Source organism: Symphalangus syndactylus, chromosome 11 (assembly GCF_028878055.3).
Source record: "Symphalangus syndactylus isolate Jambi chromosome 11, NHGRI_mSymSyn1-v2.1_pri, whole genome shotgun sequence".
NCBI lineage: Eukaryota > Metazoa > Chordata > Mammalia > Primates > Hylobatidae > Symphalangus > Symphalangus syndactylus.
This window is the reverse complement of record NC_072433.2, coordinates 16,168,371-16,189,722: the sequence shown is the minus strand read 5'-3', so window position 1 is coordinate 16,189,722 and position 21,352 is coordinate 16,168,371. Positions and strand designations below refer to the sequence as shown.

General features: G+C 39.7%; 1 protein-coding gene across 4 annotated transcripts; it reads right to left on the bottom strand.

Annotated features, from left to right (window-relative positions):
- Positions 1 to 580: 580 nt before the first annotated feature.
- Positions 581 to 21,331, bottom strand: COPS5 (COP9 signalosome subunit 5). 4 transcript variants are annotated; one of them, XM_055299132.2, is made up of 8 exons: positions 21,140 to 21,331; positions 16,338 to 16,572; positions 15,215 to 15,343; positions 14,521 to 14,586; positions 13,723 to 13,808; positions 8,428 to 8,539; positions 3,320 to 3,468; positions 581 to 819 (listed from the first exon to the last, which is right to left on the bottom strand). In XM_055299132.2, the coding sequence occupies exons 2-8, from the start codon at positions 16,521 to 16,523 to the stop codon at positions 735 to 737; spliced, it is 813 nt and encodes a 270-aa protein (XP_055155107.1). In that variant the 5' UTR covers positions 16,524 to 16,572; positions 21,140 to 21,331; the 3' UTR covers positions 581 to 734. The 4 variants fall into 4 exon arrangements, with proteins under 4 accessions (XP_055155107.1, XP_055155105.1, XP_055155108.1 ...); XM_055299130.1 differs by lacking the exon at positions 21,140 to 21,331 and adding an exon at positions 18,918 to 19,208; XM_055299133.2 differs by lacking the exon at positions 21,140 to 21,331 and adding an exon at positions 18,910 to 19,041.
- Positions 21,332 to 21,352: the final 21 nt, after the last annotated feature.

Below are 21,352 nucleotides of genomic sequence, written 5' to 3'. Positions count from 1 at the left end.
TCAGGAAGCCAACTTTGCTGACCCCTCTTGAGGATATGCATTCCTCCCCACGAGTCCCCAACACACTTTATTTCTCCCCTCATAGCAGTATCTTTAAGTTCTTGTTAATTAAGCTTTAGCCTCCAGAAGTTCTGTGAGGACAGTGGCCATGTCTAGCTTGTTCAGCATATTTCCAGAGAGTAACAGTCGCCAGTTCAGGAAAGGTATGTGATGAATATTTGAAGGACTAGATACACTGTGCTAGGCTGTCTCTAATAAGTATTTGATTTTCAGGAAAATAATTTATGGTACCACCCAGCTAATGTTTTGGAGGAACATTAAAAGTGTTCCTAATACATTATTAAAATAATTAACTGTTAAATTATATTTTACTTACAGACAGTCAAAAGAAGGGACAAATTGAAAAGTGGTTCTGACAATCAGTATGGCAAGTGAAATGCTGAAATTCTTTGACTAATTTAGATAGTCTAAACTCTTAAAAATAGAAAGTTCTAATAAATATATTTTCTCTCATATTCAAGAACTGTAATGGATACTAGAAAAATACTGCAAATCTTCCCACAAAAAAATCAAAGGACAATTTCATTTTAAAGAGTTTTATTACAGGATATTAATATTTAGGACACTTCAGAGCACCTTGTACTTCTAATCAGATTTTGGGTAACTGGTTTTAAAGTGTTGCTTGAATATTTTTCTCATACTGTCTTTCAGGTAAAGTACTTCTCAGAGACCGTTTAAGAGATGTTAATTTGATTAAACAGTTTATCCTTAATAACCTGAGACATCAATCCATGGATAGCTTCTATGGTAGTTTTACAGCTGGAAAAAAAAACACACATCACATGATGTCATAAATTGAAAACTATTTCAAACACACAAGATCAGCCCCAATCCATCCATGTAACTCCAATGAGTTTAGTTTTATTCATACTTCTCAAACCACCCCAATCTGAAGTTTTCCCTTGTGATTTTATTAGTCTTCCATATGTCTTTTTGACCATTTCATTACTTACTAGAACTTTCAGGAGAATGACAATGTAAAATTTGATACAATTGTTCTGTTTTAGGTGAGTAAAATTATACAAACCTGTAATTAGAGACTGATTCTAATATTATATTACATTAAAATCTGTTATTCCTTGTTTATTACTTAGGATAATTTGACAAATAATTTTAAAGAATACTATGCTTTTTTCTGAAATAATCACAAGCATCCTCCAACAATTAGAAGTCAAACTTAGGTTAGCGGGTGAAGGCCTTAGATTTTAGAAATGATAAAAAGTATAAGGCAAAAGCAATGACAAAACCCCACCAATACTCAGAAGAATGCAATTCTTGTAAAGCTACCCCAAAAAGGAAAATTCTCTACTTTTGATTACTACTTCTGTTCTATTTCTTATATAATTGAAGACATTGCCATAGTAAAATTTTTGCTTCATAAGAAATTGAGAAATAAATGTAGATAAACTGATAAATTACATACATAAAGGCAGATGAACAAAACACACACTCAAAGCAAGTATCTAAAATGACTCCTGATGCTAACGAAAAATACTTTTTTCTGGAGACAGAGTCTCACTCTCTCACCCACGCTGGAGTGCAGTGGTACAATCATGGGTCACTGCAACCTCTGCCTCCTAGGCTCCAGTGATTCTTGTGCCTCAGCCTCCTAAGTAGCTGGAACCACAGATGTGCGCCACCATGCCCAGCTAATTTTTTAAAAAATTTTTGCAGAGATGGGGTTTTGCCATGTTGCCCAGGCTGATTCGAACTCTTGAGCTCAAGCAATATGCCTGCCTTGGCCTCCCAAAGTGCTGGGATTATAAGCATGCGTCACCATGCCCAGCCAAAAAACGCAGCTTTTATGCAGGCCACTAGCTCTACCTTCTAAAAACCCAATCAGAAGATGGCAGTGAAATAAGGCTAACCCTAAATGACCTCCAATCCCAGGATACACTTTAGCTACTCTTTTCTCTTCTTTTCCCTATAAACCAAACCAGTTCTTAAAATAGATAAATATATTTGATACCAACATGTAAGTGTGTATATAAGTCAATATGTTTCTCCCTTCCTTTCTGCCCCTAATTATTGCATTACAATTCAAATTTCTTTTCTTTCTTTTTTTTGGAGACAGAGTTCGCTCTTGTTGGCCAGGCTGGAGTGCGATGGCGCCATCTTGGCTCACTGCAATCTCTGCCTCCTGGGTTGAGGTGATGCTTCTGCCTCCACCTCCCGAGTAGCTGGGATTACAGGTGCCCGCCACCACGCCCGGTTAATTTTTGTATTTTTAGTAAAGACGGGGTTTCACCATGTTGGCCAGGCTGGTCTTGAACTCCTGATCTCAGGTGATCTGCCCGCCTCGGCCTCCCAAAGTGCTGGGATTACAGGTGTGAGCCACTGTGCCCGGCCTAAAATTCAAATTTCTGTGAAAGTAAATGTTATTAATTTTTGCAACTTTGTATAGCCTACATATCTGAAGGTCCACATAATTATTTCATAAGTTATTAGAGAACACATCCCAAATTTGTTCCTAATAAAATCTCTGGTAGTAAAATTTGGGATACTAAATTACTATTTTAGAAGCACAATTTAAGAGACAATCACTTCTGTAATATCTTAGGATTTAAAGCTTTATTGAATATTAAAATCTTGTAAATTTAAGAAATCCTAATTTTGGCCGGGTGCGATGGTTCACGCCTGTAATCCCAACACTTTGGGAGGCCCAGGTGGGCGGATCACCTGAGGTCAGGAGTTCAAGACCAGCCTGGCCAACATGGTGAAACCCCATCTCTACAAAAAATACAAAAAAATTAGCCAGGTATGATGGCGGGTACCTATATTCCCAGTTACTTGGGAGGCTGAGGCAGGAGAATCACTTGAACCCGGTAGGCGGAGGTTGCAGTGAGCCAAGATCATGCCATTGCACTCCAGCCTGGGTGACAAAGCGAGACTGTCTCAAAAAAAAAAAAAAAAAAAAGAAATCCTAGTTACATGCACATACACACACACACACTTTAAAGATCCACTTAAGGGCTGGTTTTGTTAAACTTTCTAGTTGAACCTAGAAAAGGTGACTGGGAGTGTTCCATAACACTGCTTACATCTTTAAGCCTTTTAATGTTCTTACCTGAGGTATCCTAAATTTTCAAAGTTAAAACTTGTGTCTGACAACTCCTAAAGTTTCCGAGAAGTTAATATTCAGGTACCATTCTAAGTTGTAACTAAGTTGAGATATAAGGAATCTGAATACTACTATTGTTTGCAAATTTTGAAAGAAAAAGAGTTAGGGGCAACAGGAATCGTATAGATTTACTCTTACCTGTCTCTCGTAGCTTTGGCAAGTTTGTCTTCTGATTTTCGGTCATGTGTTTCTAAACCCAACATGAAACTCCCTCGTCCCAGCTGGGCTTCTGACTGCTCTAACTTTTCAGACAAATCAAAGACCTGACCAGTGGTATAGTCTGCATTCTGCAGGGAAAGTGGTATTGTGTCACTACAAAACACAAGTCTACCACTTAAAAATCTATATATTTTAATGTAAACTAATTTTCTACAAAAAATATTTCATTTGCAAAGAATTCCACCATAAAATCTGAGTGAATAGTCAGTGAGGAGAGAAGTCAAATTACATTTGCAAATCTGCTTCCAAATTCAGGCAGTTCGAGTGTAGATAGATGTTTTTCCCTTTTATAATTTCAAGATTACTTGGAATTTTTCTCCTTGACTGCTTAAATCTAATATTTGTTATTATGGGAGGCTTTGAAGTATACAGACCTAAGTCCAGGTTCTGGAACTATGGCAGATTAGTTGAAGGCGTGAGGTATGCCTCCAGGTTTTCTTCTGAAAATGGTAAGGGAGTCGATAATTCCTACCTTAGAGCTACTGTGAAAATTAAATGAAGTAATGCATATAAGGTTTTTTGGACTGTTCATGACACCTAGTAAAGGCTTAGTAATATTAACTAATTTTGCTATTGTTTTTGTTGAACTTTTAGAATTAGTACTTATGACAATATTTATAAAAATAACATTTTAAAAGCTTTTCTGGGTCAGGCGTGGTGGCTCATGCCTGTAATCCCAGCACTTTGAGAGGCTGAGGCAGGTGGATCACCTGAGGTCAGGAGTTCAAGACCACCCTGGCTAACAAGATGAAACCCCATCTCTACTAAAAATACAAAAAAATTAGCTGGGCGTGGTGGCAGGAGCCTGTAATCCCAGCTACTCGGGAGGCTGAGGCAGGAGAATTGCCTGAACCCAGGAGGCAGAGGTTGCAGTGAGCCAAGATTGCGCCATTGTACTCCAGCCTGGGCAATAAGAGCAAAACTCTGTCTCAAAAAAAAAAAACAAACAAACTTTTCTGGTTACAAAATTGATAATTTTACAAAAAAATTTGGAAAATGTAGAGCAATATAAAGAAGTAAACAAACACATCTATAATCTCTTCACTTAGCTATAACCACAATTATAGAGCATTGCTATATGTTCACATGTATACCTACATTTGAGAAACTGTAATATTACATATTTTACCAATATTTTTACGGGGTATCACTTTTTAATTGTAGTCTAAAACACAAAAAAAATTTCACAAAGTTATTAAGTATACATTGTATTTCTTTCTTAGATCTTCAATAGAAGAGTATGAAGAGGAAATAAACTAGTTGGCAAAAAGTAGTGTCATTCTATTTGCTCAGTTTGCAAGGAAAGACAGTCAGTCACCAAACAAGAAAAGTTATTTGCTGCCATCACAGCTTACTATAGGGAGCTCTTTAAATGCCACCAGTTCTTCCAGTGATTTTTACAAACTTAGTATTTTTTAAAAGATACAATTATATTCATTTTGTCTGGATCTAAATGGTTTAGGAAACCAATGTATTTTCCTCCCACAGACTTGGAAAAAACCCTAAAGTTTATAAAGCTATTTAAGTCATAAAAATATAGGCTACCAGAAGTAGTTATACCATTAAAATGACAATAAAAGATATCCAATTACATTTCAAATGTGCAGAAAATGAATATAGTAAACTAATTTCTTAAATTTGAAAATAGCTTACATGCTATAATTAACTTCCTTAGCTGGGGGAAGAGAGAAGTTGAACATATATCTACATATTTGTTCTTAAAATGCTGCAATGTACTATACATAAAACAACAAAAAGGGAGAAATGTAATTTAACCTTTTCTTGATTATTAATGTCCTCATCTATGCAGTGCTGGAATACAGGGACAGACACTGGGCTGAGTAGGTAGATCTGCTTGCCTTATACAAAGGTGCAGACTGCTCTGGTCTTAACAGTGTTTTCTCCCCTAGCCATCAGGTGTCACTTCTGGCTGCTATTAGTATACTTGCCTCTAAGGAAACAACACATATAAAACACTTAGCAGTGTCTGGCACATAGGAAGCATGTAACACATATTTGCTATTATGATCATTCTCCATCCTAATTTGCTACTTCTGACTACTAAGGATAAGAAATAAGAACAGATACTGGGCGCCGTGGCTCATGCCTGTAATCCCAGCACTTTGGGAGGCTGAGGTGGGCAGAAGGCTTGTGCCCAGAAGCTCCAGACCAGCCTGGACAACATGGCAAAACCCTGTCTCTATGAAAAAATATAAAAAATTAGTCAGGCATGGTGGTGTACATCCCATAGTCAGGAGGCTGAGGTGGGAAAATCACCTGAGTCCAGGAGGTCCAGGCTATAGTGAGATGTGATTGCACCACTGCACTTCAGCCTGGGCAACAGAGTGAGACCCTGTCTCAAAATTAAAATACATAAAATAAAATAAAATAAAATAATAAAATAATAAAATAAAACAACATAACATGAAATAAAATAACATGAAATAACATAACAGGAAATAACATAAAAGGAAATAACAAAAGGAAATAAAATAAAAGGAAATAAAAGGAAAGAAAAAAGGAAAAAAAGAACAGAAAGCTTGTCAGAGTTGTATTTAAAATAACAGTAAATACACTGCTTCACTTGACTAGCCTAAAAAAAATTCCAGTAAATAATAGGCTTAAGTGAGGTCTTTTCCCATGAATATAATGCACCAAATTAAAAAAAATCATTTATTGAGGCTTTATTATATGCCAGACACTTTGCTAATTGCTTTATATAAAGTAGCCCATTTAATTTTCTCAGAGTACTTAATGATGTATGTAGTATATCACCATTTTACAAGAAAGAAATGCTTAGTCACATTAAATAACTTTCTGAAAGTCACTCAGAGCTAGTAAAGTGGCAGAGCTGTTTTCAAAGTCAGTTTTATTTTTTAGTAGAGATATCATTTGTTTATTATAGAAGAGACATGGAAATTATTTACATAATTAAATATTTCAGAACTTAAGTGCAATGAGCAGCTTCATGTTGATGGCATTTCAATAGTTATTTACTTCAGTTTACATACTTTCTAAGAATGTCAGCATCTCTAAATAAGAAATAATCTGGCTGGGCATGGTGGCTCACGGCCTGTAATGCTAGCACTTTGGGAGGCCAAGGCGGGCAGATTGATCAAACCCAGGAGTTCAATGCCAGCTTGGGCAACATGGCAAAACCCTGTCTCCGCAAAAAGACAGAAAAATTAGCCAGGTGTGGTGGCTCACCCTTGTAGTCCCAGCTACTTGGGAGGCTGAGACAGGAGGATCACTCAAGCCTGGGAGGTTGAGGCTGCAGTAAGCTGAGATCGTGCTACCACATTAGCCTGGACAACAGAGACAGAGGCCCTGCCTCAAAAAACAAAAAAGAAAAAAAAATCCTTGGCCTTCCAGGTCAACTGAATAAACCTGAAGAGTGGCAAAGTAGTTCTCTACTTTGGTGCCTCCATATCCTGGGAGAATAATTCTTTATCTCTAACTTTCACATTAACTGGTTGAATCCACCTTTTCCTTGAAAGCTCAATCCAACAGCTACTACTGTTGCTTGCAATGCTTTACCTTGAGATTTTTCTGGAAGCGTAATGCCTCCTTTGGTTACAGTTTCAGCTGTACTCCTTTCAACCAATACTCCAGCAAAGAGCATAAGAAACTTCTAAGTGCTGGTCCTGCTATGACTCCTGCTGCTATAGCTCATATTCTCCAAACCTAGTTTATTTAATTCTAAATCCTGTGGTTCTAACTACTATATATACTGCAGTATATGAAATGGCCTACTTTTTTAGAAAAGTAAAAAAATTGTTCCTAAGTTCTAAATATAGAGAAGCTTGTTAAATATCCTACCAAACGTGAAGTTTTTATGATATTATCAGAAAAAATTCAGTGATACTCTTTTTTTTTTTTTTTTTTTTTTGAGACGGAGTCTCGCTCTTTCACCCAGGCTGGAGTGCAGTGGCGCAATCTCGGCTCACTGCAGGCTCCACCCCCTGGGGTTCACGCCCTTCTCCTGCCCCAGCCTCCCACATAGCTGGGACTACAGGCGCCCGCCACCTCGCCCAGCTAATTTTTTGTATTTTTAGTAGAGACAGGGTTTCACTGTGTTAGCCAGGATGGTCTCCCTCTCCTGACCTCGTGATCCGCCCGCCTTGGCCTCCCAAAGTGCTGGGATTACAGGTGTGAACCACCACGTTTGGCCTCTTTTTTTTTTTTTTTCTCCCAGTATTTACTGCTTTAGAGTAATGCTATTCTGATTCCCTCTGGGAACCTCTCCTCCCCATTTTCAGTCCTTGAGCTCCTGAAGGAGTTTTCTACGCTGCAGCTCAGCAGTAAAGTACTTGCTGTGGCCCAAGCCGCTCATCAAGCTTATTCAGTTGGCCCACACCAGGCCTAAAGATGGGCATGTGATTAAGTAAAGCCAGTCAGACACAATGAAGTTTTGCCTGGAAATATGTGAGTGTGTGTCTATGTGTGTATCTTGACCTTATCTTTGAACATGAAGCTGAGAGACTTGGAGGTCTAAAGCTAAAGCTGCCGTCTTGCTTTCACATGAAGCCTGAAACTAGCGGTAACTAAGAGAAATCAATGCTGAGAGAGAAAAAAAAAACAAGACCTCATAATATTGGTTGAATGCAAATTTAGCTGTGCCTGAGTTAAGCCCTACTCCTCAACTTTGCAACTTACACAATTCCCTTTCTTGTTTAAGCTAGTTTCATTAGGTATCCTGTTACTTGTAACCAGAGTCCAGGCTGAGACACTTGATACACAAAAATCAATATGTGTATTTTTTTATCCATAAATCTCCTTATGGCAGAGGCAGATCTCACCCTGATCTGGACACTCTATTTGCTACTTAGACTTGGTCTCTATGGGTCATGACACAGATCCTGAATTGGCCTAGAATCCTAATCCAGCTCTGGTGGCAGAATCCCACCCTAGCCCTGGTGTCTTGGCCAAGTCAGGTACAGCCTTTCTGTGAAACACTGTTTCAGATATTAAACTGCCATGGAGCTTAGATAAAATTCAAATGCATTCCTTACAAGTATAGTACTTACAGTAAGCAAGCTAGAGGAACTCAACGTATTCACCCAGTATTTATTCCACAATAGCTCGAGCAATTTGCGATCCAAAGAGGATTTGAAGTATGAGACTTCTAAGGCATAATATCTATGAAATAAAAGCATAAAATTTAGTAAGTAAAAAAAAATATTCAACTACATCACATAAAAGTTATGGCCAGATTTAAGTGAGCTACACTTTATTCTCAAATATTCACATTTTAGTTTTTATTTCAATAAGGCAATAGCTAACCATGTTTCCTCACACTTCAAGGGTTGTGGATCCAAATCTCCTACTAAACTTCTTGTTTTATTCCTTTTTTTCTGTAGAGCCCAGAAATTCCCAAAATGTTATTAACAACCAGTCAAAACTTCTGAATGACAAGTTTATTCCTGTTACTGAGTTCATAAATTCAAGCCAACAGCACATAAACTTAATGAGCTGCCTCTCTAGGGTCAACTATAATTTTTGTTAGCCTTTTTAAAATAATAAAAATGACATGTGGATTCCCATTCTTCCCTTCCTAATTCCCCAGTTAGGACCTACTGCTTTTTGAAAAGCAAATTTTAAGGTAGGTCCTTAAGGCATCTAAAATAATTGCTCCCACTTTCAAACGTGCCTAATTTATCATCAGGGCATAGTAAGGAAAAATCTAGTTAAATGTCTGAGAAATATATATATTTTTAAGATATAAACTTACATCTTAAACTTACACATGCTTCTGCGTATTAATGGATATAAAAAAGCATGAGACATCTTTACCTTAAGGAACTCAACATTTATATGGGGGATGTGGTCTAAACCCACAAAAAAATTAAATATAATGATATACATTGAATAACAATAAGTGACGCTACAGTGCTATATAAAATGAATCACCTACCAACTAAGGGTTAGAGATAGTAAGTATTCTCCATATAGAGGAGCTCAAGTGATCACTTGGAGCTAGAACTGCCTGAGAAGCCTCAGGGAAAAGGCAAGGTGTAGGGTAAACATTTTTGAGTCTATGGTATGGATATGTGGAGAGCAAGGAGGGCATTAGGCAGAGAGCATCAACACACAAAAAGGAAAGATGTAAGAGATAATAAGACAATGGGTTTAGCTAGAAAATTTAGCAAGAGAACAATTAAGTGAGGGGAAGCTAGAAAGCTATGCTGGGGTCTAGGTGGTGAAGGATGTTACACAAAAGGTTAAGAAAAAAATTTTTTTTTTTTTTTTTGAGACAGAGTCTTGCTCGGTCGCCCAGGCTGGAGTGCAATGACGTGATCTCAGCTCACCACAACCTCTGCTTCCCGGGTTCAAGCGATTCTCCTGCCTCAACCTCCCGAGTAGCTGGGACTATAGGCGCCCTCCACCATGCCCAGCTAATTTTTGTATTTTTGGTTGAGATGGGGTTTCACGATGTTGGTCAGGCTGGTCTTGAACTCCCAACCTCAGGTGATCCGCCTGCCTTGGCGTTCCAAAGTGCTGGGAGCCACAGTGCTTGGCCAAACTTTGGGAGACGGAGGCAGAAGAATCGCTTGAACCCGGGAGGCAGAGGCTGCAGTGAGCCGATATCGCACCACTGCACTCCAGCCTGGCGACAGAGTGAGAGTCCGTCTCAAAAAAAAAAAAAAGAAATTTAAACTTTATCCTGTAGATACCTAGACTCTTGGAAGGTGCTTGAGTAGAATGGAAGGTACTTGAGTAGAGTAATAATACAGTCAAAGGGGTGTTTTATAGAAGCCTGGCTGTGGCAGTACCATCGGGAGATATTACAGGAGAGAAACTGGAGGCAGGGATTCCACAGAGGAAGCCACTGCAGCAGGGCAGATGAGAAGAGACAGAGGTTCAGACTCAGAGGTTAGTGGTGCAAAATATAAAGACACATAGGCACCCTTTTAAAAACAGAATGCTTTTTCTGAGCCGCACTCTCGCTCTGTCACTTAGGCTGGAGTGCAGTGGTGCAATCTGGGCTCACTGCAACATTTGCCTCCCAGGTTCAAGTGGTCATTCTGCCATAGCCTCCCGAGTAGCTGGGATTACAGGTGCCCGCCACTATGCCCGGCTAATTTTTTGTATTTTTAGCAGAGACGGGGTTTCACCATGTTGTCCAGGCTGGTCTCGAACTCCTGACCTCAAGTGATCCACTGCCTCAGACTCCCAAAGTGCAAAAATGCTTACTGATTAAAGTTTAGCAGTGAGGAAATAAAACATAATAAATTAAAGACATCATGCCGGGTGCGTTGGCTCATGCCTGTAATCCCAGCACTTTGGGAGGCTGAGGCAGGCGGATCACCTGAGGTCAGGAGTTCGAGACCAGCCTGGCCAACATGGTGAAACCCTGTCTCTACTAAAAATACAAAAATTAGCTGGGTTTGGTGGTGTGTGCTTGTAATCCCAGCTACTCGGGAGACTGAGGCAGGAGAATCGCTTGAACCTGGGAGGTGGAGGTTGCAGTGAGCCGAGTTGGCGCCACTGTACTCCAGCCTGGGCAACAGAGTGAGACTCAATCACACACACACAAAAAGAACATTTTTGGGCTGGGCGCGGTGGCTCATGCCTGTAATCCCAGCACTTTGGCAGGCCGAGGCGGGCAGATCACGAGGTCATGAGATTGAGACCATCCAGGCTAACACGGTGAAACCCCACCTCTACTAAAAATACAAAAAATTAGTCAGGCGTGGTGGCGGGTGCCTGTAGTTCCAGCTACTAGGGAGGCTGAGGCAGGAGAATGGTGTGAACCTGGGAGGCGGAGCTTGCAGTGAGCCGAGATCACACCACTGCACTCTAGCCTGGGTGACAGGGCGAGACTCCGTTTAAAAAAAAAAAAAAAAAAAAAAGAACATTTTTGAATATAGGCCGCTAGCTAGCAAAGTAGCTATCCCTCTTTGGTAGGCTCATATTTCAGAGTGGCAAGGTAAGGTATTTGCCAAAAGAAAGTTATTTAAGGCTTGGTATGCAACAAGATCTTAAAAAAAGTTATTTAAGGAAGACAGAAGGATAAACTAATGGAATAGACAAACAGGGAAAGTAGGTCTATTTGAATACAGAAAACATAAAGTGTCTCAATCTTTTTTGTTTCAAAGTATAAACCTTTGATACCACTACAACTCAACATAAATAAAAAAAATTGAGAGTTCCTCTGAAGATTAAAGTATCATAGCAAAGGTGTTTCCAGGCTTAGGAGCAATTCTCTCAAACAGGAATTAAATTCTTTTTAATAGGGCAAATTAAATAATTAACACTAAACCTCTATCTGAATATATATTTGTTTCTATAGCTGGGCACGGTGGTGTGCCTGTAGTCCCTGGGCAACCTAGTGAGACTCCATCTGAAATAAAAAAACAAGAACCAAAAAAAAGGAAGAAAAGAGAATTGTATTTACAGAAATGCGTCAGATTATTGAAAACCACATCTATTTAAAAATTCAATTTTAGAAATTCTATAATTTCCTAAGAACCTCTAAATAGAAAAATAAGAGCAGTAGTAGCACATGGGTAGCCAAAGTATTCTTTGAAGTTGGGATAAGTGGTATAGAGAAAAGGGGGCAGTAGATAATCATTTATTCATTTAAGCAGTAATTTTTTTTGGTGCCCTCTCTTCTATGTGGCATGCCCTGTTTTAAATCCAAGGATACAGCAGTAAATTTGTGTTCACATTCTAAAGGGGTCAAAAAAAAGATGTCAAAACATACCAGATGGTTACAGTGCTAAGAAGAAAAAGCGAGAAAAGAGGAAACAGAAGGTGTTACTTTACATAGGTAAAATAGTACACCATTATCATGCCTAATGAACTAATGAACATTTTCTATTAAGATGACCCTGTAAAGAGACAGTCAATGCTTAAAGCAGTTAGTGAGCCACATGGAAATAAGAGCGTTCTAGGCAGTGGGAACAGCAAGTGCCAGTGCTCTGAGCCATGCGCCTGCTGGCACATTTTACAAACCATAAGGAAGTCAATATGGCTGGATTGCAGACCAGCAGAAGTTCAGTGATAGGAGATGAGCGCACAGAGGCTGTAGGAGCCAGACCACACAGAGTTGTGTAGTCTGTGATAAGGACAAAGGATCTTGTTCTTGATGAGATGGGAAGTCATTCTGAAAAGGAAGAGTGTGATCTAACTTACATCTTAACAGAATCAGTCTGGCTGAAAACAGAGCTTTAAGAAGTGAAGGGCACAAGTAGAAAGACTCGCCAGAAGGCAAGTGCTTGATTGAGGCTCCAGATGGCAGTGGCTTGGGTGAAAAGGATAGTAAGAGAGGTGGTGAGATATATTTAGAAGGTAGAGAAAACTGTCCCCATTGGCTTCTTTACCATTAAAATAATTTAAGATATAATTCATACATCATAAAATTCACCATTAAAAAAGGTATGTAGGCCGGGCACGGTGGCTCACACCTGTAATCCCAGCACTTTGGGAGGCCAAGGCGGGTGGATCACGAGGTCAGGAGTTTGAGACCAGCCTGGCCAACATGGTGAAACCCTGTCTCTATTAAAAATACAAAAATTAGCTGGGTATGGTGGCACACGCCTGTAATCCCAGCTACTTGGGAGGCTGAGGCAGGAGAATTGCTTGAACCCAGGAGGCGGAGGTTGCAGTGAGCCAAGATCATGCCACTGCACTCCAGCCTAGGTGACAAAGCAAGACTATGTCTTGGGGGTAGGGGGGAAGGTACGTAATACAATGGTTTTTAGTAAGAATTCTTACACTTTATAACTTTAACTTTTTAATATGGCTTCTTTAGTCTTTCAAATCTTTCAAAGATTAGAAAGAATCTTTGTTCAGTAGAAATTATATATTTTGAGGGCTGCAGACATGCTAGTGTCAGCTGGCCCTGAACCCATCTTTCACTTGTTATAATTTTATATAGGCCAAGTATCTTGTACATTAAAAAAAGTTTAGGTTGTGTAAAAGGCAAATGACATGCTAGTTTGAAACATTAATAAAAAATGCAAAAGAAAAAAATTTAAAAATGCAAACATTCACCTAAATTCATATACTATTATTGTAAAAGCTATCATGAAATGCATTTTGTCTATGCCTTTTTTCTCATCTGTAAAATAAGGGGCTTGGACTGGTTGATATCTAAGGTTTCTTTCAGCCTCCTGAGTGCTGGGACTACAGGACTGTGCGACTTCATCTGGCTAACTTTTATAACATTTTTTTGTAGAGATGGGGTCTCACTATGTTGCCCAGGCTAGTGTTGAATTCTTGTTCTCAAGCAATCCTCTCACTTTGGCTTCCCAAAGTGCTGGGATTATAGGTGTGAGTCATCGTGCCTGGCCCAGAAATGTTTTTAAATTACTTACTGTTTGCAGTGTACACCAAAATCTTCTATTTTATTAAGTGGGATAGTCTGGTACTCAGAAGGTCCTTCATCAGGAGGTTTGTAGCCCTAAACAAAAATGAGGTGAACAGAAGATTAAAAAAAAATATATATATATATGAGAAAAACATCATGTTTTCTATGGAGCTTTCTAACTGTAGGATTATTAATTTTCGGAGGCAAATATTTTACATGAGCATTCTAATAAAAAAAAATACTGTTTCTACTTTCCCCCAAACTTGTTTGGTGGCTGTAGGCTGGATTTTGCTTACAGATTTATTTTTCTTCTCCTTAGGTGATGTACTGTTGTTCTAATAACTATTTCAGATTGCAGGCTCCTGCCAGGGAAGGAAATAGACCTATAGATTTAGCTTGTTTTTTCTCTAGTACCTGTCAGAATGCCACAGGCACACAGATACTTATTAATAAATAGACTGCTTTCCCAGTAAAATTAACAATATATAACATAAATGTATTACCCTTTGCTAGGGACAGCTTGTGGTAGTTTACTACTTTGTAAATATTATTAAATTGTTTTAATAAGAAGAGATATTCCTAATATCTTTAATAATAAGTCAAATATTTGGAATTTTAAAAATGTAAGCACTTATAATTTTAAAAATTACTAAGCATTCCTACAGTCCCAGCTACTTGGGAGGCTGAGTTGGCTTGAGCCTAGGAGATGAAGGCTGTAGTACACTATGATCATGCCTGTGAATAGCCACTGTACTCCAGCCTAGGTAACACAGTGAGACTCTATCTCTTAAAAAAAAAAAGTTACCTTTGGATATGTCCTAAAGGCGCCAAGATTCACTTTCCCTGCAGATATTGTTCTTGTTGGATCAATCTATAAGAAAGATATATTTAATATTTGCTGATATAAAACTGTATGCCTTTTAAACATTATAAACCTAGAAATGTATACATACATATAACACTATATACATACACAATAACCAAATAAGAATAAACCAAAAAACCATAAAAGTTCAGTAAGACGGTAATGTAAGTGTCTCACAGCTAACTTAGAGATTCAAATTATTATAACATTTAAGAATATTATTTGAAGGTTTGCTCATCTATTTTTAAAAAGTTTTCTTTTTTCCTTTTAAGAGGTGAATAATTCCTACCTTCCTCATAAAACCTGGATTACACTTAAAACACCCTGAACATAGTAAGAGCTGCTCTAGCAATTCCTGCTTAATTCAGTTCAGTCAACACTGATTGAATGCCTATGATGAGCTGGCACTGAGACATAGATGCTATGACTACCCACAGTTTACAGAGGGGGGAAGTGAGATACATAGTGGTTAAATAACTTACTCAAAGTCCCAGCTTCTAAGAGATGGAATTCACATTGAAACCTAGGCAGACTGATACCAGAGCAATTTCTCTTTACTACACTATTCTTATTTCTCAGTATACCTGCTTCAGCAAATCTTCATAAAGAACTTAAACTGGTTTAAAATTCTTACCACCACTGCTACAAATGGTTCCTGGAACTGCTGATTGAGCATCTGAGTACTAACATCAATCCCAGAAAGCCAGCAGCCATAGCCAGGGTGGCTATGATACCACCCGATTGCATTTTCAAGGCGGCCAACCTAACAAATGAAGGGGCAAAAAAGTTTAAGATTACTCTTTAATTAATTTACAAGGTACCAGTACAACAAGGGTAACCAGTCTCCTTCCCATCTCCTTCTGCTCAATTACCCAGTTTTCTCAGCCCAGATGCGAAATCTATAGGCAATTGCTTACCTTTACAGAGATATTCTTTGTATACAGAATACATATTCTTTGCACATATATAGATTGATAAAAACACACACAATAGCATACCACATAACATAATAATGTTTTACACTTTGCTTTTTCACTCAATAAACTGCTTTGGAGTTTACTTCATATAAATCATCAATATATATAATGGTTACCTTTTTTTTTTTTTTCTTTTAAAGGCTGCCTGGTAGTCCACTGATGGATATACCATAATTTATTTAGCCAGTTTTATACTCAGGAACTGAGTTAGGTTGTTTCCAAATTTTTTATTTTAAACACGTATCTGATAATAAGTGTGAGAGTTTGTTTAAAAAAAATAAAATCCATGCCATAGACCAGGTGCAGTGGCTCATGCCTGTAATCCCAGCACTTTGAGAGGCTGAGGTGGGTGGATCACTTGAGGACAGGAGTTCAGGACCAGCCAGGCCAACAAAGAGAAAACCCGTCTGTACTAAAAATAGAAAAATTATCCAGGCCTACTGGTGCATGCCTGTAGTCCCAGCTACTCAGGAGGCTGAGGAGGGAGAACTGCTTCAGCCCAGGAGGTGGAGGTTGCAGTGAGCCGAGATCACACCACTGCACTCCAGCCTGGGCAACAGAGTGATCCCTGTCTCGAAAAAACAACAACAACAACAACAACAACAATAACAAAAAACAAAACATGCTATAAATCTTATCAGGCTTTTAATATCATAATTTTACATATAAATCATTAAAATTTAAATATGAAATTGCAAGTAAACTTTAAGTCTAGAAACTCAAAAGTCACCTTGAGACTCTAACTTGCAATTACTAAACTATAAGAAACAACATTTTTACCTGTTTGGCATTTTCTATGTATGCAGCCATGTATTCATATGCAGCAGCCTGAGCATTTACTCGGGTTTCAGTGCCCTCCACAGGCAAAGCAAAACTGTCCATAATGATCATGGTTTCACCATCCACCTTTCCTAGCATCAGACCCATCACTTCCAAGTTGCCTCCTGATCTGGCATGCATCACCATCTTCAGTAGAGCCAATGCTGAGATTTTGCAGTACTTAAAGTAATGGTGACTGCAAAACAAAATCACAATGTAATTAAATTTCTTATATAAAGTAAAATTTCAGAAAAGTTTTTATGAAGATAAAGAGTAAGTATCGAAGGAATTTAGAGCGATGGAAAGGGAGTGTAGACTACGGGGAGAAAAAGTAGAAAAGGACAGTTTTTGCAGGCTGGAAACAATAAGTATGTCATAGTCCTGCAACGTATCCCCCTTGGGGGAGGGGAAAGGTCTGAAATAGTTTTTTAATATGCTATTCAAATAAGGGAGTAACATGACACAAATAAGGGAGTAACATGACCAGTTCAACAGACTTTTTCTCCATTAATTTGGAATCACCCAGTCTTGGATTCTGACTGCTTGGATGGTTGTGCCTAACTGTTCTGAGGCCTAACCTTCTGGCCTAATGGTTAAGAATGTGGGTTCCTTTTCTGTAAATAGGGATATTCATAACTGTTGTTAGGACGAAATAAATGAAATAATGTATATAAAGTGCTTAGTGCCTTACACATACTAGAACCCTAATAAGTGCTAGCTGTTATCAGCATTATTAACCTGTCTCTTAACCCTACTCTCAAAGAACAGAGTGTTGAAGGGTGGGCTTCCCTGTTATATCAGCCTTAAATTAAAAAGCAGCCCTAATATCCTAGTCTCCTATGATCACTATTTCAGAGTTGGTCATCAGTGAATTAAACTCTTGAATAAAATTACATTTTGGTCTCATTAATGCATCCCAAGACAGCTAGGATGAATATAATTAGAGCCACAATTAGACAGTGAGGCAGGCCGACAGTTTCCAAATATTTAAGAGTACACGAACCTAAAATGCACAGCCTGTTACAGAAGCAAGCAGATAACCAAGCAACTTAAGCGGCCTTACAGAGCAATCAGTCAACGTCTCTACAAAGCCTTTTTAGATGTCTGCCCACAGAAAGAATCCAAATTTAATTCCTAAGCTTTGCCAGATTTCAACTAAAAGCTGAAAAATGTGTAGACCTCATGTTGGAAGTCAAGACATGAATCGAAATCTTGGCTTCTCCCTTTACCGGAGAAAAGAAAGACAAGTTACTGTGCTCCTATTACATATATTCTAGACGACTCTTTTTATACATTATCTCACCTAATCTCTATGACAATACCAATAAGTAGGTCTTATTTCCATATTATGACAAATGAAGATGGATAAGTAAATTTCCAAAGGTCAATCAACTAGTTAGTGACAGCTGTGAGATTTGATCTTAGGTCTGACCATTGCTCAGTTAAGAGTTCACTTATCTCAGTATGATCATAAATTACATAATGTATTTGCTTGTTTTTTAATTTGTAAAAAAAGGATGGATATACTGTACTGGGTTGTCATGAATATTAAATGACGTGGACATCTCCAGCTAGGTGCTTCTGCAGTTCACCATTGTGGAATCTGAATACTGAGAGACATGGCTAGCCTTGTAAAAAAACTGTGAGGCAGTAGAAGTATGTCCTCTTGTTGACCACAGCTCTCCTTTCTATCTAACCGTTAGCTTTCGTGCTCTTTTTACTCTCTCCCAAACATAACCCGTAACAATTATCTTTTCCTGAGAGCAGGAAATCTCTCAGGAGATGCTCTCAGGAAAAGATAAATATTATGGGTAAAGATCCCTCGACTTGTCACCACTCCCAGGGAAAAATGGATATTGTTGAAGGGCAAAAGGTCTTAAGCTCTATTTTTATAATTTCTGGCTTATGGGAACTGGGGGAGTAACATTTTAGATACCAGGTAGAGCCTCCGTGTGCCTCCGAAATAATTACCAGCAATCAAAAAACTATTATAGGCCCAGGCCTCACGCCTGTAATCCCAGCACTTTGGAAGGCCAAGGCGGGAGGATCGCTTGAAGGCAGAAGCTCGAGATCAGCCTGAGTAACACAGCGAGGACCCATCTCTATTAAAAAAAAGAAAAGAAAAGAAAAGAAAATAGCTCATAGCTATTTTTGAGACCTTGGGCTGCTGACTCGATTTCTGAAAACAGCTGCAGTCCCCAGTTTGGGATTAGTTGAAGACCCAAACAAGATGCACGTCGACACTGGGTTCAAGGCAGGGTGTGTGGCATATATGACAATACGGATGTTCAGAAGTGACAACTTAAATCACCGCTTGTTGTTCTACCCTTACATCATCCGGGGGCAAACGGATTAAAGCGACAGAAAGGGGAGTGAAAGCCCCAGCGGAGGGCTTAGGCTCTACTTGCAGATCCAAGGCGCATATTCTGTCCCCCTCCCCGTCGGTGAAAGCTCTTCACCCCTTTCACCTCCCACTCCCTCTCGGTCTCCCAAACTCCGCCACCCCTTCCCTCCCCTGCGTCTCGCCAGGGACCTCCTCACTCCTTAGTCCAGGGCTTCGCCGCCAGGATTTCTTGCTGCTGTTTCTTGTCGTATTTGTAGATTTCATCGATACTCTGAGCTTCCTGCATGTTGTTGGCCAATTCCCAGGTTTTCTGGGCCATACCGCTCCCGGATGCCGCCATCGCCGAGGAAGCGGAGAAGCTGTCGTCTCCACAGCCAAGACGCAACTTTACCTCGCTAGGTCTCCGGGTGTGGGCCTTGACCCTGCGCACCACGGGAACAAACTCTTACCTAGACTCTTGGGGCAGCCATGATACCTAGAACCGGAGGTGAAGTTGGTAGAGACCATTCAGGGAAGACAGGGACCTTTCCGGGACATGACGATATAAACAGCAGTTACAGTAATAGCGAGAGACGAATCTTCTTGTTGCTTAAATGAGAACATCTTGTCTGGGAAAATTATATGTGTGAAATAGAACAAACAAAATTATAGGGTATGGGAATGGTATCGTCTTCTGCACCGGAAGAAGGGCATGTAACGTTATTCCAGAAACTAGTATTTGCCTTCTCTGCTTGTACTGCGCAGGCTCGGCCTCCGCCATATTAAAGGTAGTTGGAGCCTTAAGGGTGGGATGTGGAGGGTGGAAAGTGTTTTGTGTGGGTATAGGTACCTTAAATGAGATAAGTTTGTTGAAAGACTAAAAGGCTGTCTGTTGTACAACTGAGCTAAAAGTAGTTCTGGAAGCTGGTTGAGAGGAAGATAAACATGGCATTCCCGTTTACTTCAAGATGACTCACTGCACATGCGTAAAAGCTAACGGGCTCGTGGTGGCTTGGCACTTCACTTGCAGACGGGCTTTTTCTATCGATGCGAGGAGGCAGTGGGTACTCTTTGATTGCTTTTTTGCGCGTTGGTAAAAGTTAACATCTACGTATATATAATGTGCCATTACTGATCTGAAAATGTCCAGTGCTCAGTTCTTATAACAGGTTACAGTTAAATCTTTGGCACTCCTGTGAACCGCATTTGTCCCCAAAGCATAATTAATCTCAGCAACTGATTTGTTTTCTTCCTACAGTTAATACAAGGTTTAATTTTTTTTTATTAGTTTACGTGTTTTAGGCTTTCTTTTTTCTCCATCTCATTCCTCCATCCGTGCAAGATTTTAAGTTTCAAGACACAGAGAGCAGGTCTGCGTTCCTTGTTTTATCTCCTAGCACCTAGCATAGGTGTTCAAGATTTTTTTTCTTTTCTTTCCTGAAAAGATAGCATCACAGGCCAGGCGCCGTGGCTCACGCCTGTAATCCCAGCACTTTGGGCAGACGAGGCGGGCGGATCACTTGAGGTCGGGAGTTCAAGACCAGCCAGGCCAACATGGTGAAACCCCCGTCTCTACTAAAAAAATACAAAAAAATTAGCCAGGCGTGATGATGTGCGCCTGTAGTCCCAGCGACTCAGGAGGCTGAGGCAGGAGAATCGTTTGAACCCAGGAGGCGGAAGTTGCAGTGATCCGAGATTGCGCCACTTCAGCCTGTTAGACAGAGCCAGTCTCAAAAAAAAAAAAAAAAAAAGAAGAAAAAAGAAAAGATAGCACCACAGTTGTTAACAACCTGGCCCCCCATGCACCTCTTCCAGCTTCATCTCTCTTTAGTCCCCCCTTGAAACTTTTCATTCTAGTAATGCAGATATCTTTACTTTGGTTTTGCGTATTGTGGTCAGCATTGCTTGAAATGCTCTTTCGTAAATTTTCTGCCTGGGAACTCCTATTAATCTTTAAAAATACAGTCCAGTGAGATCGACCACGAGCTCTTTCTTGACACTCCAATTACCATTCCTTCCATGATGTCTCTAAGTCTCCGTAGGTGCTTCTATAACTGTTAGAATGCGTTGTAATAATCAGCTAAGACAAAAACATTAGAATTATCGAATCCACACCACAGCTTGCTGTTTTGGCACTGACTTTCAGTTGAAGAAAATTTCCTTTAAAACCATCTTATAAAGAAATTTAGGGGGTAAAATAGTACATTAATACCTACCCTTAGTTCTACTCTCCTGGGAAACTAGAGGTCTCTTTTCTAGTGGTAGCATATGGCCATATGCGATTGTATTGGGGTGAACTGAATAATATGTTGAAAATGGTAATGAGAGCCCAGGACCCAACGTTGACCACACTCCTGGGCTAGGAGTAATGCCCTGAGAGGTATGCCAACACTTTTCCTCTCACTACCACCCCTCCCCATTTTTCTTTCCAGGCTCTTACACTGTTCCCAAGCTGGCTGGTGCATGGGAGGTTGGAGATGCTGGAATAGATTTAGCCTGAGAAGTGGCCCCTACAGTTTAATAGCCCCTGGGCACAGCAGGAGAACGTGTTGTCCAAGTCCCCGGCCAGGGTGCTGGCTAACCGAGAGAGCAGCAGGCAGCTATGCGGCCTCCGGGACAGCAGGGGGCGCTTTCTTGCCGCGCAGCCGCCTGC

Excerpts from the sequence above, each read along its gene's own strand:
- COPS5 (XM_055299130.1), bottom strand. The coding sequence starts at position 19,060 with ATGGCGGCATCCGGGAGCGGTATGGCCCAGAAAACCTGGGAATTGGCC. Across the intron at positions 15,344-16,337 it reads ACATAGAAAATGCCAAACAG|GTTGGCCGCCTTGAAAATGC; the intron begins GTAAAAATGTTG and ends TTCATTTGTTAG. Across the intron at positions 14,587-15,214 it reads AACCATTTGTAGCAGTGGTG|ATTGATCCAACAAGAACAAT; the intron begins GTAAGAATTTTA and ends TCTTTCTTATAG.